A 17,721-nucleotide genomic window follows, 5' to 3' on the forward strand; every position below is an offset into this window, starting at 1 on the left:
TTTTAACAAGTTATTTTTTATTAAAATGTAGCTTTTTGGGGCATCTGGGTGACTCAGTCAGTTAAGTATCTGACTCTTGATTTCAGCTGTGGTCATGATCTCACAACTCATGAGTTTGAGCCTCACCTCGGGCTCCATGCTGGCAGTGGGGAGCCTGCTTAGGATTCTCTCTCTGTCTCTCTCTCTTTGTCTCTCTCTCTGCTCCTTCCCACTCGCTCTCACTCTCTCCCTCTAAAAATAAATAAATAAAAACTTTAACAATAGGGGCACCTGGGTGGCTCAGTTGGTTGATTGTCCGACTTTGGCTCAGGTCAAGATCTTGCAATTGGTGGGTTCAAGCCCCATTTCCAGCTCTATGCTGACAGCTCAGAGCTTGGAGCCTGTTTCAGATTCTGTGTCTCCCTTTCTCTCTGCCCCTCCCCCACTCACACCCTCTCTCTCTCTCTCTCTCTCTCTCTCTCTCTCTCTTTATTTGTCTCAAATAAATAAATAAATAAATAAATAAATGGATATTTTTAAAAAACTTTAAAAATAAAATTAGATAAAATGTAGCCTTTCTCATGTTGGGTTAAAAATAATCTAATTTTGAACCACTTAACAGAGATTCAAATTTCCAAACTGACTCAAGAAAAAATAGAAAATCTAAAGAGCCTTACATCAATTAAAGAATTAAAGTTATTATTATACAACTTCCTATACACAACCCCTAGTCCCACATAGTTGCAATGTTGAAGTCTATTCAGCATTTAATGGAGAAGAAATACCAGTCCTATGAAGACTTCTTCAGAAAACAGAGGAGTGATTATTCCACAACTCATTTTATGAGGCTACTGTGACCCAGATGCTAAAACCAGGCAAAGTCAATATAAGAAAAGAAAATTGCAGACAAGTATCTTTCATGCATATAAGTACAAAATCCTTCTAAAAATTAGAAAAGGAAGACTAAAGTGTTATAAGATAATACACTGTGATCAAAATTGGTATGTGCCAGAAATGCAAACATTTCCCAAAATCAATCAATATGTTTCACTATATTAATAAATTATATGATTATTATAATTGATGCTTAAAAAGCATTTGATAAAATACAATATTCATTTGTGAAAACAACTCTCAGAAAATGTAGGAATAGAAAGGGACTTTCTCAAACTGATGAAGGACGTCAATGAAATCATTCAGAAAATATAATTTTTAAGATAAAGATATTGAATGCTTTCCTCATAAGATTGAGAATAAGACAAAGATATCCTCTCTCACCAATTGTTTTCAGTATTCTACATATTCTACTTAAAGTTCTGACTTGTGTAATATGACAAGAAAATAAAGTAAAATCATAAAAATTGGCAAAGAATAAGGAGCTAAAGTCGTGTACCTGGAAAATCCTAAGGAATCGATGAGAAAAACAGCTATAACCAAGTGAACTCGGTGATGTTTCAGGATAAAAAATTAATATGCAAAAATTTGTATATATGGGTATATGTATGAATATTACAGAGAGATTATATATGTATACACCCATATATATTAGTAATGAGCAATTACAAAATGAAAAGAAAAATAACATTTACAGTATCATCAAAAACCATCACATACTCAGAGATAAAATTGGCAAAGTATATAACAGACCTCTACACTGAAAATTAAATATTGCTGGGAGAAATTAAAAGATATCTAAATAAGTGGGATGGTAAACTGTGTTTATGATTGCAATAGTCAGTATTGTGAAGATGTCAGTTCTCTCCAAATTAGCCTATAGATTTGACACAATGCCAGTAAAAATCCTAGAAGCCAGGCATTTTTCTTAGAACTTGATGGGACAGTTTCAAAATACATTTGGAACAGAAAGGTCTAAGACTAGCCAAACTGTCTTGAAAAGACAAAACCAAGTTGGAATGGATACCCTTTCTAGAAAATTTTGGGATTTACTACAACTGACAGCAATGAAGACAGACAATAGACAAAGAAGTCTATGGAACAGAATAGAAAGACAATGATCCATACATATATGGATTAGTAATTTTTTACAAGGACACCAAAGTCCTTTCTCCCAAGCTCATTGCTCATTGCAATGAGAAAAGGAAAATTTCCTTAATAAGTGAAGTGACTGGATATCCCTATGGGAAATCATGAACCTCAACCCCCACCTCACACTATACTCAAATATCAATTTCAGATGAATGGAACTTTGAGATAGGCCAAGATTTCTTAAATAAAACAATGAAAGCAAACTGTAAAAAGAAATAATTTGGGCTTCATCAAAATTTAAACCTATGGTCACCAAAAAAGTATTGTCAAAAAATTTAAAAAGATGGGGCACCTGGGTGGCTCAGTCAGTTAATCATCCAACTCTCCGTTTTGACTCAGGTCATGATCTTATGGTTTGTGGGTTCAAGCCCTGTGTTGGGCTCTGCACTGATTCTGTGGGACCTGCTTGGGATTCTTTCTCTCTCCCTCTTTCTCTACCCCTCCCCGGTTCACTCTCTCTGTCTCTCTCTCTCTTAAAATAAATAAATAAACTCTGAAAATAATTAAAAAGGAAATAATAAAAATGGAAAGCCACGAACTGGGAATAAATTAGTGATATGCTGAAGCTGGGTGTTCCTAGCTCGCAAAAACCTACCAGAACAGGCCAAAATAACCTACAGTGTTAGAAATCAGACTGGTGGTAGCTTCTGGGGCATGGCATAAGGGAACATTCTGGAGAGCAGAAAAGTTGTAGGCCTTAATGTGCTTTTGTCAAAACTGAAAGGATATCATAAGTGACATATGAACATTTCATTATGTTTCGGTATACCAGTTAATATAAAAAATAAAATGCTAAAATTGCTACGAAAAATGTGGGAGAATATTAAGTTTCTTTCAATAACAAAGGACTTTTTAGAAAACTTAAAGAAAACTACTTTCCACTTTCTGGGCTTACATAAGTATTATAAACAAAATGAATGAAAACCTGAAGATGAAGTTGTTATCATAAACATGGTAGAGAAAATTTCTAGTATGTAGAATCATCACAACCAACGTGAGTAACAGTAAACTCAATTTTAAAAAATTCTGGCAAAGGACACTTACATTAATGAATGTATAAAATAGATATTTTAATTGGAATATATATCGGTAAGGAAATTCTGGAAATCAATTTGGCACGGTCATTCTTGAAAGAGTTTATGACATTTAATATAATGATTCAGATGTTAGGGCCCGATGTAAGTTAATAATTAAGGATATTAAAGTGACTCAAAATTTATATATAAGAATAAAGTAAACTCTATGACTCAATATGAAATGACTGAATCATTCAGCAAATTGAGCTAAAAGTTGATTATTTTACTGTAGCCTAATTTATATTAGTAAAAAGTTGGCATAAATTTAATATTCATCAAGTAGATCATTTTAAATAAAATATGACATAGTCATACAATGGAATATTATGTATTCATTAAAAACTATGTCCCCAAGGAATATTTAATAGCATCTGAAAATTCTTATACTAGTGAGTACAATTCAAAGGGTTCAATACTTTATATTCAGTATAATTACAATTGTATGTGAATTTACTTATATGTTAAGATACACTATTACTTTAACAGAGATGACCTCTGGAAGGTATAATAGCAGTTGAATTTATTTTATTTTTAAAATGGCTTACTGTATTTATAAGAGTGAACATGATTTACTCAGAAATGTAGATAATATTCAGTCAACAGTCATTTTTTTTGTGAAAAGAGAAAAAGAGAGGAGGGGAGGTGAGGGGAAGGAGAGGAGAGGAGAGGAGAGGAGAGGAGAGGAGAGGAGAGGAGAGGAGAAAAGAAAGGAAGGAAGGAAGGAAGGAAGGAAGGAAGGAAGGAAGGAAGGAAGGGGAGGAGGAATTAAATTAATTGCTGGGGAATTTAAAAATACGGCTGTTGTTTTAAGTCCTGCCAATTGATTGAAGAAATACAGAGGTTCCAATTCACAGTGGCCATTGAGCAGATGGCATCTGGCAACTGAATTTATTACTATTGGCACATTGTAATAAAATACATTTTGACAAATTTCAGCACTGTGGTAAAAATGAAGTCACAATTTCTGAAGAGTTCTTCACATCTCGATGAGTATAAATCATGCTTTGTTTCATTCCTGGTGTATCTGCATTATACAGATATCAGGATGTGTCTAAATGTGCAGATATCTGCCTTCTCAGTGTGGCTCCGTTTCTAAAGCTGCTGAAATTGAAGTCTGACCACTGCAATATCCCAATATTACAGAAAGTTGGAGACAAGAATATGAAATTCAGAATGATATTGAAAAATCTCATTATTTTCTGGGTAATATCTGGTTCTGTTTAATTCCTTAACACTTCATAAAACTGTTAAAAACAAGGCACACTACCTCAAACAATGGTGTGAACCTAGATTTCAAACTGAGATGAGTAGTGATAAATTCCGCACTCCAGAGCATATGGTCAGTTTCTCAGATACCAGATTCTGAATGAATTTATTCATTGATGCTTAATATTAGACCAATGGCTCTGGTCTTGGGACTAAATAATATTTAGTGAACTGCTTATTAATTTAGTGCTAATGTTAAAATTTCATGCTTTGAATTGTTATGTAACAATTGTTAACTATAGAGCAGAGAATGGGGCTTTCTTGCTGTCTCAGAAATGTTCTGTAGCCCCAGAGCAGTGGCTGATGGGTGAACAGTACCATGAAATTCTAAAGATCAGGCTGGAAGATTAATTGAAGAGGAGTCTTTGAAGGTCTTTCACAGGAGGAGGGCAGCAAGGAGGAACACATCTCCCTCCAAGCACCAGAGAAGCAAAGAACTACTCACAGAATTTGGATTGCTTGCCAGATTGGGACAAGGACCCCCCCAACTTGCCTGTGGTGATGGAGCTGTAGAATCTGGTCGCCCCGCCCAGGCTGGTACCAGTGCTCAAGAGAGTTCGGGGGACAAGACTTTGGAGATGCAAACTCACCACGATAAGTCTGAGGACAGGTCGCAAGATGTGGGTTACAGCTGTTCGTGATGGCCATGTGAGAAGGAAGATAAAGGTCACCAACAAGACAAGATACGTTTCCGCATTTGATGAGACAACAAAGTTTGGATCTTTTAATGAACCAGCTTCAGTAATAAATTTAATTTAAACAAATGCTTTCCATAAACAGTGACTTTTCTGATCACGTGACATTTTGGAAAAAAAACAATTTATTTCTCTCTCCCTTAAATATTTAAAGTTATCGTGAGCAGTAAGTTGCATATAGAGTGAGTGTTACTTTGAGGAATCACTGGCTCATACAAACAACTAAGTGAAATCCAGAATTATAAATGAATTAACCAATTATTTATAGCTATTGCTAATCATGACAAAATCAGTTTTTACATATATGTAATTATTTTATATGTATATTAGATGTAATTATTAATTTTCTTTAAGCTATTTAATTAAAATAATACCTACACATTTTCGCTAATGAACTTCAACAAATATATAAGCCTCTACTCTCTGGAAGATCCTGGAAATGAAATTCAGAAAATTAGGGATGTCGCCAAAGAGCTAAAGAATTCTTTTCTCTTTGTGGGGCTTCTCCTTTTGAGCTATGCTTGGAATTTAAAAGGAAGAGAAGGTAAAAGATTAGGAGCTCACACTCACCTGCTTCGCTGAAGTTCCTGTAAAATTTAACATCTCCCTGTGGAACACCAGGTGGGTGTTAATATTTACAGATTTCTTGGTTTCCAAACATTTAGGCATAATACTTAGTTCCATGTTCCGTCCTTTTTTTGACCCAACCTTCTGAAGTATCAGTAGAAGTGGGATGGATAGAAAGGATATGAGTGTCCTGCAATCAGCTAACAATTAAAACTTATCAGAATCCTTCTTTGAAAAAAAAGGAATGAATTGACATCCGATAGACATTTCCCAAATTTAGTCTAAGTAACTAACATGCAAAAGATGGATTTTGTGTTCAGGCAGCCACAATGAGCTGAATGTTCACTCTGTGCTAGACGCACAAAATTATTTAATACCTACATTCCAAAAGCCTATATTTTAAAGAATACTCCAAGGGCACCTGGGTGGCTCAGCGGTTGAGCATCCGACTTAAGCTCAGGTCAGGATCTCTTGGTTGGGTTCATGAGTTCAAGCCCCACATTGGGTTCTCTGCTGTCAGCTCAGAGCCCGCTTTGGATCCTCTGACCCCCTCTCTCTCTGTCCCTCCCCTACCTGTACTTGCTCTCAAAAATAAATAAACATTTAAAAAATACTCCAATTAATTATAAGGGAGCACATGTGTTTGTTGTCAGTATGGTTCTTCCTTTAAAACCAATTTTCCATTTGCAATGTTACGAGATGGAAATTATCAAGAAACTGGTCAAAGAGTTCATCATCCTGTCGTATTCTATTGCTCACTAGATGATGTTTTGCTTCATGTTAGAAACTTGCATCTCTGATCTGGGGTGCCTGGGTGTCTCAGTCAGTTGAGCATCTGAATCTTGATTTGGGCTCTGGTCATAATCCCAGGGTCATGGAATCGAGGCCTGCATCTAAATCCATGTAGATGGCCCAGAGCCTACTTGGGATTCTCTCTCTCTGCCCCTCCCCTGCATACACTCACTCAGGCGCTCTCTCTCTCTCTCTCTCTCTCTCTCTCAAAATAAATAAATAAACTTAAAAAAATAATTTAAAAAATAAAAATAAATAAAACGCTAAAAAAACAAAACGTAACTCTGATGCTCTGTTTCCTACAGCCCCTGCATGCTCCACTCTTTTCCACCTGTCAGGCTCAAGATAATAGCTATAGTTGGAATGTTCCTGCCTCAAACCAGATCCATTTAAAACCTCATCGGCTGAGAAAGAAAGGTTTCTGTCTTTCTCAGAGCTGATGACCCATTCAGTCTTCACACATCACCCGAGGTCTCACTATGCCTTTTCCAGAACCATTTCTCCTGAGTGTAGCTACCCTTTCTTGCCAGACCTTGTCCAATTCAATTTGACCAAACCTTGTTTTGTAGTCCCCTTGGACTGTTCTTGTGGTTCCCACCTGGACTCTGGTCCCAGGCCTTTTGGGGTGTAGTCTATTCCTTTGGACCTCTTAATCCACCCCTAGAGTAGAAATGCTCTTGTAAATGCAATAGCAGATTCAATAATAGTAAGAAGCATCTTTGTTGGACATAACAAATCGTTTTGTAAATACTTCACCTTGCTATTGTTTTGGGCCATTTAAAATTAAATTATGCTTTCTCATATGTTGGCCATTATATAAACCAAAATTTTCTCAAAATACAATCTCATGGGCACCGTTTGGGATTTTTTTTTCCACTCTAGAATTCTATAGTTCCATATGTCTGAGTACATTTTAATCTAATATTTTTTTTTATTTAACCTTTTCAAATATTTCTCTCTTCACATATTCAGCAGTCTTCACAAGACTTAATGTTGGTAGAATTTTTATCCATGGTTTAGGATATTGCATTTAAACAGCTAGTTTCTGTGTCTGCTTCGGCAGCACATACACTCAACAGCTTAGTTTATTTCCTAATTCTTTTGGGTGCTTGGAAATGTGTTGTTTAGTGTGTCTTAACAGTGTTCTGTTATTGTTGATTACCTTAAAAGAAAATAGTCAGAGGGGCGCCTGGGTGGCTCAGTCAGTTGGGCATCCAACTCTTGATTTCAGCTCAGGTCATGATCCCAAGGTCATGGGACCTAGCCCTGTGTCAGGCTTCATGCTGAGTGTGGAGCCTGCTTAAGATTCTCTCTCTCTCTCCCTCTGCCCCTCCCCCACATACTCTCTCTCAAATAAAAAAAATAATAATAATAATAAATAAAATAATTGGAATATACATACATACCTTGATGAATTGAAAACTCTCCTAGACCTCCTTTCTTCCTATGCCTCTCACTTCTTTTGTTCCAACTGGCATAAGAATTCTTTCCTGCCAGATCGGTCATGAGTCAGTAGAGATGGGATTAGTCTATTTGAGCAGAAATTAAAGAACAGCTTTGAATTAAGTGTGCTGGTTTGTTCTACTGGAACATAGTATCACTTTCAAAGCATCCCTTGTAGTTCCTCTGATGCCACTACTTCCTTGGCAATACTCTAAAATGGGTTCTTCACATCAGCATTTCTCATAGTGTGGTCCCCAGGGCAGCCGCATCAACATCCTCTGGAAACAAGTAGAAATGCAAATTGAACGGCCCGGCCTGGACCTACTGTATCAATAATGAGAAGGGTGGAGTGTGCCCCGCAATCTATGTTCAAGCAAGCCCTTCAGGTAATTTTGATGCACTTTAATGTCTGAAAACCAGCGCTCTCAGCAGTAAAACCCAAAGGTAGGCTCTTACGTGAGAAGGTGACATGATAAGAGGGTGGTTAAAACACCTGCCTCATACAATTATTTCACAAAGTTAAATAGTTTAAAAAGTCACTTTGGGGGGGGGGCAATTTTAGCTATTTCACATTGAAATGGTCTTTTCAGTGGAAACCATCACAAATTTTAGTGAAGCAGAATAAATTTTACACTACTAAGGGCACAAAATGATTTACTCCTTGTAAATGTGGGAAGATTTTTTCCATGAAAATGGAATCAAAGAAGAAGAATTTACTAGATAACTTGAGCTGCCTTCATTCTCTGCTGGATTAAATTAGTATACTTTTTAATTGAATCTCAAATCCTTGGAAATTACCCATTAGGATGAAATAGATTTTGAATATTTAAAAACCAAAAATAAAATTTCTTAGACTAATCCTTTTTGTGGGATGAAAGAAATAGTATCAAAAGGAAGGTTGGCACATTCTAGACATTAACAAGAAGGGCTTACCATGAGTTGCAGGTAGCAAAGTGTGTGAAGCCTGGGGGAGTGGAAGGCAGACAAGAAGGTCACGGCAATACATTTTACCTGCTTGATATCACCTACAGCTGGCCCAGGAAGGAGTCCCTTGGGGCAGGTTATCTGATATCTATGTATTTTTTTGTAAATGTACCTCACCAATTTTGACATCTAGAGCCCTATATCATGTGAATCATATGAAATTCAATTATTCATTATTTTTCAGTTTTCCAGTTCCATATTTCTTTAATGTCCATTGTGATGATTGTACCCTTTTTCTGTTTATTTTTTCTAGGTTTTATCTGCTTACATTAGAGCACACAGATATTTCGGTGAAAATCCAATGGTTCTTTGGGTCCTCTGTAATACTCCATGGGTTATAGGTGATTTTTCATGTGTCATCCATTTCGAGGACACATGATGTCAGGGTTATTTTTTTTACATGATTTTTTTTTCAGATATCAAACTATGGGTGTGAATATCAAGGGTCAGTGCAGCCTTAAGCAACACTAAAATTGGTTAATGATGTTTATTTCAATATTTTACAAGAAGTGTTATTTCTTGGCATGTTGGCAATGATTCTTTGGTTGCTATCTTCAGACTCTGTAATTGATAGAAAGGAAGGAATTTAGAGGAATGTTTTACATTCCACTTTTATAACAAAAGTATTTTACCTCTGCTCAACAGATGCCACTGACATACGATTACTTCCAAATGTAAAAGCTGACCATCAAAAGGGTCTTGGCCAAAGAAAAGATTTCTATTCACGCATTATCTGTATGCGTGAGTCATTCTGTTGGGTCCAACTTTCATTTATACTCTTACATGAGATCAGGCCCCTTTGATCTGCTACTTGTAATCCCATTGGTGTGTGAAATGTGGTGGCAATGTGAGTGATGTATTTTAATGCAAAATATTGAGACTTTACTTTGATTGTACACAAGAATTTTAAGATTTATGGAATATATATATATATATATATATATATACTTTTTATTACAGATAATTAATGGGGCAATGATCTTTCTTCATTGCTTCAGCTATGTAATTTATCTTGTTTTTCTTTTCTGGAGGATATGAATGTGAAATCCATATACATATTAGTTTTATGGGTCAATAATCCAAGTAAAAAATTGAATTAGATTATTCTGGTCAAAAATATCTAGACACTTGAATATAAATATGGTCCATTTGGTTACTACATTTCAAGCTATCATGCTTAAATTAAATTTAACCCATTTGGAATCTGAATTTTTTGTTTTGTTTTTTGGCATCAGCAAAGCAATTCTCTGCAAAGTACCTGCCACAGAAAAGATTCTTTCTATTATATAGACAATTCCAGCTCAGTACCAATAAACACTCAGTATTTCAAATGGTGGCATTATGATGGATGATGGCACATTCTTAAACATATCAATCCTTTCTCAACTGCAGCTGCACCATTATGCCTCTCAAAATCATTAATTCAACAGCACTGCCTTTCAAGCACAATTCACAATTAAATTCAAACTCACAAAGATGTATCTGCCAGCAGTTCTTAAACTTTTTATTATCATGACATTATTCTTTTTATAATTCCTCAATTCTTGTGGTGCATATTCGTCATGGGATATATTTATTTCATTCCTATAAGTTAACCAATGCTTATTTATTGATTGCTTGCTATAAACCAAGAATGTGGTGCTTGGAATTGGGGATATTTTATAGGTCATACCAAGTTCTTTGCTGCCTGGAACTTATGAACTAAGCTTATTTTTTATAAAGTGCATCTGATGCATTTAAATGGGGATCAAGGGCTGTGGAACTTTGCAGTAGCCTTTGAGATACACAAGTTATAAAGCAAGGTTTGGGATTGTTGCCTGATAGTCAGATTTTCAACTGTAGAATACCCAAGAATGAAAGTGGCTATATATGTTTGTTTTGCTTAACAAAACAATATCTGAAGTCCTGCAGAAGTAAATAATGGCTATCTGCAATTATCATATGCTGAATGTGACTGTGAATACAATGTGTTTTGAGAGTCAGTCTAGGTGTGCATTAAAAGCTTCATAACACGAAGGTAAAATTGAGTAAATTCTTCCTTCAATTAAATAAGACATTCCTCGCAGGAGTTATATATATGGCTTGCATTTAAGATTGTGTGAAGTAGCAGACACTAAGCATCATTTTGGCAGAGACCTCACTTAGCTTTTAGCCTTATGTTTCCATTGTACAATTTCACCATTTCATCCTCACCACAGAGAACACAACGCAACACAAAGTGTAGAATGAGTGAGTGAATGAATTATTGATTAAGAATAGTTTAACTGGGGTGCTTGGGTGGCCCTGTCTGTTGAGCATCCAACTCTTGATTTTGGCTCAGGTCATGATCCCAGGGTCATGGGATTGAGCCCTACATCAGGCTCTGTGCTGAGTGTGGAGCCTGCTTTGGATTCTCTGTCTCTGTCTCTGTCTCTGTCTCTCTCTCTCTCCCCATCCATCTCCCCATATTGCACATTCTCTCTCTAAAGAGAAAAAAAATATTATAATTAACTCATTTTCTCACACATCACATGGAAAAAGGTAGTGTTTTGCACCATGTACCGGTGTTCCCAAGGGACACAGTAATGTTTTCTGAAGGCTGTAGGTAATTCCACAAATTAATACAGTGCGACCATAAAGACTCATACCCGTTTTCACTTAATTTGCACCATTCTTTGTTTCTCTGCAGAGAGATTCAATGTATACCTTATGCCTACACCAAATCTGGATATTTATGGCGAATGCACAATGCAGATCACTCATGAGAATATCTATCTCTGGGATATCCACAATGCCAAGGTCAAACTGGTGATGTGGCCTCTCAGCTCACTGAGGAGATATGGACGGGACTCAACATGGTTCACCTTTGAGTCAGGAAGGTAAGCTCTAAGTGTCACAAGCAGGGGGTGGGTGAAAAATAAACTCCTGAAGGAAAGGTTCTGTCCATCTGCCCAGCATGACCACTCTGTTTAGAAAGGGTAGAAATGACCAAATATATAATTTCTCCAGATCCTTTTTTGTTTTTTTTTAATATGAAATTTATTGTCAAATTGGTTTCCATACAACACCCAGTGGTCATTCCAACCTCAGAGGAGGTGCCCTCCTCAGATTCGTGTTGATAATCTAAATAAAGTGTGTTCATTCTATGACAGGTTAATTACCCCATTCTAAAAATTTCAGTCTTTTACACTGGCCTCAAACTGATTTCACAATTATTTCTATCATGCCATATAGTTTGCAATATTATTACAATACTATATTTTTAGTGTATCCAATAATATTATCAGTGCAATAGGATTCCCATAAAATTCAACATGTCCCTACTAGCCTTATTTTTGTGAGTTCTTTATAAGCAAAAAAAATTTTGAAAGGAGTTTTATATTAAATTGTTTAAATATTACATTTTAATATTGCCGATATTATTATTGCCAATAAATTAATCCAGTACTCATTTATCCAGATTTTTATGTTAACATTAATTAAGTGTAAATGTTAATTCAGAGTGACTGAAGAAATATTTTCAAATATGTAACATATGAAATGTATAACACAGATTTTAAATACAGTGTGTCAAAAGCAAGTATGTTGGTTTCTTAATTATAGCATATGGTCGGAATCTGTAAATGTTTTAAATGAGTTGTTGTTGCATAATCACAATTTACAAACAGAAGTTTAGACATGAGCTTCAACCAACTAAGTGAATATCTTTGCACAATGACCCCTACCCCTTTGTGATATTGTTGTCACATATACAAGACAAGACCTACTTAGATTTGGGGATTCTGTATAATAAGAGATGTTTAACGTATCAGTCTTCACACTGGGGACATGATTTATCACATTCTGAAAATGAGTCTGTGACATTGTAAGACAATTTTAGCAAAGTTTTATTGTACTTGATACAGCAATCTTAATTTCATAACTTTGTTCTTACAAAACTACTAAATACTTATTCAAGGTCAGGTTCTGACAATATCCATCTAGGTTAGGTCAAGGCCATATATTTTTTAGAATTTTAAGCGGAGAGGAGAAAATAAGCTGAGCTGAGCTGAAGTAATTCTACCACTCAGTTTTGCACTAGGTTATATTAAGCCGTCTACCACACTGATTTCTCTAAGAGGCTCCAATCCTGTGGTTACTTAGTGGTTATGAGTTCACTCAACTGTCCATTTCCAATCTGCCTAGATATTGACAGTAATAAGAGTAATCACATTTTAGATAACTGTTAGGAAATAATTCTCTTAAGAAAATGAATATTTTGGGGCATGTATACTATTTTAAAATTTATAGGGTTATGAAAAAGGGATTATAACTTACTCACTGACCTAAGGTTTCCGATACATTTTTTTTACTGGTCATAAAAGTTAATGTATGTATAGAAGAAAAGTGATGGTTTATTTTCATTACTTAATAACATTACCCCCAAAATTCCCTCCTCTGGATTTTTCTCCTAGGTGTTCCTATTTTCCTATTTTCTTTTTTTTTATTATTTATTATCAGCATATAGTTGACATGCAATGTTATATTGGTTTCAGGGTTACAACATAATGATTTGATAATTCCATGCATTCTCAGTGCTCACCATGATAAGGGTGTCACCATGTCACCATCTGTCATCATATAGTGTTATTACAATGTTACTGACTATATGCCCTGTGCTGTACTTTTCTTCCATGACTCACTTACTTTATTTCATAACCAGAAGTTAATCTTCATCTGTTTCCATTCTCCCTGTCCCACGGCTTTCTGGCAACCACCAGTTTGTTCTCTGTATTTGTGTGTCTGTTTGGTGTTTGTTTGTTTGTGTGTTTGCTCGTTTGTTTTGTTTTGTTTTTTAGATTCCACATATAAGAGAAATAATATGGCATTTGTCTTTTTCTGTCTGACTTATTTCACTTAGCATAACACCCTCTAGGTCCATTCTTGTTGCAAATGGCAAAACTTCATTCTTTTTAAAGGCTAAGTCTAGGGGCGCCTGGGTGGCGCAGTCGGTTAAGAGTCCGACTTCAGCCAGGTCACGATCTCATGGTCTGTGAGTTCGAGCCCCGCGTCAGGCTCTGGGCTGATGGCCCGGAGCCTGGAGCCTGTTTCCGATTCTGTGTCTCCCTCTCTCTCTGCCCCTCCCCTGTTCATGCTCTACCTCTCTCTGTCCCAAAAATAAATAAAAAATGTTGAAAAAAAATAAATAAATAAAGGCTAAGTCTTTCCCTTATATATGAGTGTGCAGGAGGTGGGAACATACCACATCTTCTTTATCCACTCATCTGTGAATGGGCATTTTGGTTGCTTCTACATGTTGGCTATTATAAGTAATGGTGTTTTAAATATAGGGGTGTATACATCTTTTTGAATTCGTGGTTTCATTTTCTTTGGAAATACCCAGTGGTGTGATTACTAGATCATATGGTATTTCCATTTTTTTAAAAAAAAATTTTTTTTTTCAACGTTTATTTATTTTTGGGACAGAGAGAGACAGAGCATGAACGGGGGAGGGGCAGAGAGAGAGGGAGACACAGAATCGGAAACAGGCTCCAGGCTCCGAGCCATCAGCCCAGAGCCCGACGCGGGGCTCGAACTCACAGACCGCGAGATCGTGACCTGGCTGAAGTCGGACGCTTAACCGACTGCGCCACCCAGGCGCCCCTCCATTTTTAATTTTTGAGGAGCCTCTATACTGTTACCTGTCTATCCCCTCATTTCAGAAGGCATCTTCTCAGGATTTTGAATAACAGTAAGGTTTCTTTTTCTTTTATGGCGGTTATGGAGAATTTTCACTCCATTTATAAATGTTCACATTAGTTTTTGCCAGTTTCTTTCTTGATTCTTCAAAGTCTTTAAGGGGAACAGACTGGCTTTCCAACAGTGTTTAAGTTGATATTCTCAACCAAAACATCCAACTACCTGATGTGCAACTTGGTTTATCTGACAGTCACTATTAATTGGTCTTCTATGATCTTGGTAATTTTTAATAATTTTAAGATACATTAAAAAATAAAACATATCAGAGTAGGTAAGGACCACAGTCTTCAAGGCTTTTATGTTTTATTTTTGTTTTCTTGTTTGTTTAGTTTTGTTGATTTAGGAGATAATTTTTTTCTACACTTTTTATCAGAATAACTTCTTAATAAATAATAATATTTAAAAATCATCTTGACACCCAAGCTCCTCCGTGCCTGGGAATCGGAGAGAACTAGATTTAGGTCATTGCTCTGTCACTTGTCAACAGCTTCCAGTTTTCTTCTTTGCATTAGAAGTAGTATCATCTCTACCTCCTACATAAATTTGTAGAAATTGAGTGAGTTTGTGATCGGAAAGCAGCACACAGCACAGTACTGTCACGCGATGGGCATTTAAGAAACCATGATTACGTACGCTTGTCAGAAATTATGTATTTATTTTCCACTTTCTGAACGAAGCTTCTACTTATCTCTGAAGATCTCTATTTTTAGAGAACTCTGCTAAGGCACATCCTTAGCCAAAACTGGAAATGTGGGGAGAGATGAGCCAAGCAAAAAGCTTGGGAGAAGCCGGCATTCAAATGCTGGAAAAATCATTAGAAACTCAGTGTCTGAGAATAAAAATCAGTGTTACCTGTCATGAGTCAGGAATTTGAGACGGAAATGGGTCTGGTACAGCAAGACTTCAGAGTACAAATAAGGGGAAAATACCGAACGGCTGTCTTTGTGCTAACTGGTGCTTGGAGCATAATTTTATGGGTTACTAGGTGCCTATTTCATTGAAGAGTCAGCAGATATACAAGAACTCTCTCATTTACCGTGTGTAATTCTTTGGAATGAGTTACACTCCAATAGTATTGCCTGCGGGAAAATCAGAGTGTAGAGCAATGAAAATCAAACTTCCTTACCCTTAAGTACATTAAGGGAAAAAACCTAAAGGAATCTAGACAAAAAGCTACTAGAACTAAGAAGTGAATTTAGCATGGTTGCAGCATATAAGGTCAATATACAAAAATCAATTTTATTTTATATATAAGCAATGCATAATTGGAAGGGAAAATGTTTTAAATATCTCTTCTAATCTCATAAAAATATGAAATATGTATAGGTTATTTTAACGAAATATGTGCAAGACCTATACATTGAAAACCACAAAATATGACTAAGAGAAATTAAAGAAGACCAAAATAAATGAAGGTATATACCACATTTGTGAATTGGAAAACGCTGTATTCATAAGATAACAGTCCTCTCCAAATCAATGGGCACATTCATTTTAATGTCAACAATCCCAAATGACTTTTCTAAATCAAATGTCAAGTTGATTCTAAAAGGTATTTCGAATTACAAAAGACCTAGAGTAGCAAAAGCAATTTGGAAAAGAACGTATCTGATGGATTTCTACTACCCTATTTTATCCTTGTTATGAAGCCACAATAATCAAGACTATGTGATAGTGACATAAGAATAGACCTAACAATCACCAGAAAAGAATGAAGAGTTCAAAATGGACACCTACATATATGGCCGATTTATTTATTTGCTAATCTGCTGTGTTAATTTAATGTGAAAAAGAAACAAATGGGGTGGGAACAACCAGATACCCATTAGGAGAAACATGAACCTCAGCTCTTACCTCACTTGCATGGACTGAATTCTGAATTGTGCTCCCCTCCCCCGTCCCCACAGCAATATTCATATATTGAAGCCCTAATCCCAAGTGTGATGGTATTTGGAGCTGAGATTTTGGGGCCTTTGGAAGACAATTCAGTTTAAATGAGACCATGAGGGTGGGGCATCATGGTAAGATTAAGGTCCTTATAAGAAGAGATACCAGAAAGCTGCTTTCTCTGTCCTGCCATGTGAGGTGGCGACAAGGAGAAGGTGGCCATCTACAAGAAACAAAGAGAATCCTCACCAGAAATTGACCATAGTGACACCTTGATCTTGGACTTCCAGCTTCCAGAAGTATGTGAAAATAAATGTCTATTCTTTAAGCTCCCTTGTCCATGGTTATTTGTTATGGCAGCTCAAGCTAATACACTCCACCAAACTCCAAATGCATATATATTTACATAACAAAACTAAAATTATAAAATCTATAACAGAAAACAGAGGAAAATATTTGTAACCTTGAAATAGGCAAACATTTCTTTTTTTATTTTATTTTATTTTTTTTTAAATTTACATCCAAATTAGTTAGCATATAGTGAAACAATGATTTTGGGAGTAGATTCCTTAGTGCCCCTTACCCATTTAGCTCATCCCTCCTCCCACAACCCCTCCAGCAACCCTCAGTTTGTTCTCCATATTTATGAGTCTCTTCTGTTTTGTCCCCCTCCCTGTTTTTATATTATTTTTGTTTCCCTTCCCTTATGTTCTCTTAAAGTCCTCATATGAGTGAAGTCATATGATTTTTGTCTTTCTCTGACTGACTAATTTCACTTAGCATAATACCCTCCAGTTCCATCCACATAGTTGCAAGTGGCGAGATTTCATTCTTTTTGATTGGAAATAGGCAAACATTTCTTAAATACTGAACCAAAACCACAATCCAAAGAAAAAATATTTATAATCTCATCAAAATTAACATCTACTCTTTAAAAGACATCTTATAGAAAATGAAAAAGCAAGCACTAGACAGGGAAAAAAATTCATAAATCATGTGTCTGATGATGTTTATATTTGTGATCCTTAAAGAACTCTCAACCCAAAATAAGAAGCAAATAATCCATTCATAAAGTAGGCAAAAAAATGTTGGACCAGTTATAAAAGAAGATACGCCGATAAACAGTACAAACAAGAAAGGATGCTTATTATCATCATGAGTCCCGAGGAAATATGGGTTAAAACCACAAGAAGACACCAGTATATTCTCCCCTCTAGCAAAAGAGAAAACATGACTAAACCCTGACACTGTCAACTCGAGAAGGAACA

General features: G+C 36.0%; 1 protein-coding gene across 1 annotated transcript in view; it reads left to right on the top strand.

Annotated features, from left to right (window-relative positions):
- DOK6 (docking protein 6) overlaps positions 1-17,721 on the top strand; it is a 368,796-nt gene that overhangs the window by 216,633 nt on the left and 134,442 nt on the right. The window contains exon 5 of the mRNA XM_043559069.1: positions 11,517-11,706. Coding sequence (XP_043415004.1) covers positions 11,517-11,706 — 190 coding nt within the window. The remainder of the gene's footprint in view (positions 1-11,516; positions 11,707-17,721) is intronic.

The sequence above is a fragment of the Prionailurus bengalensis genome, chromosome D3 (assembly GCF_016509475.1).
Source record: "Prionailurus bengalensis isolate Pbe53 chromosome D3, Fcat_Pben_1.1_paternal_pri, whole genome shotgun sequence".
NCBI lineage: Eukaryota > Metazoa > Chordata > Mammalia > Carnivora > Felidae > Prionailurus > Prionailurus bengalensis.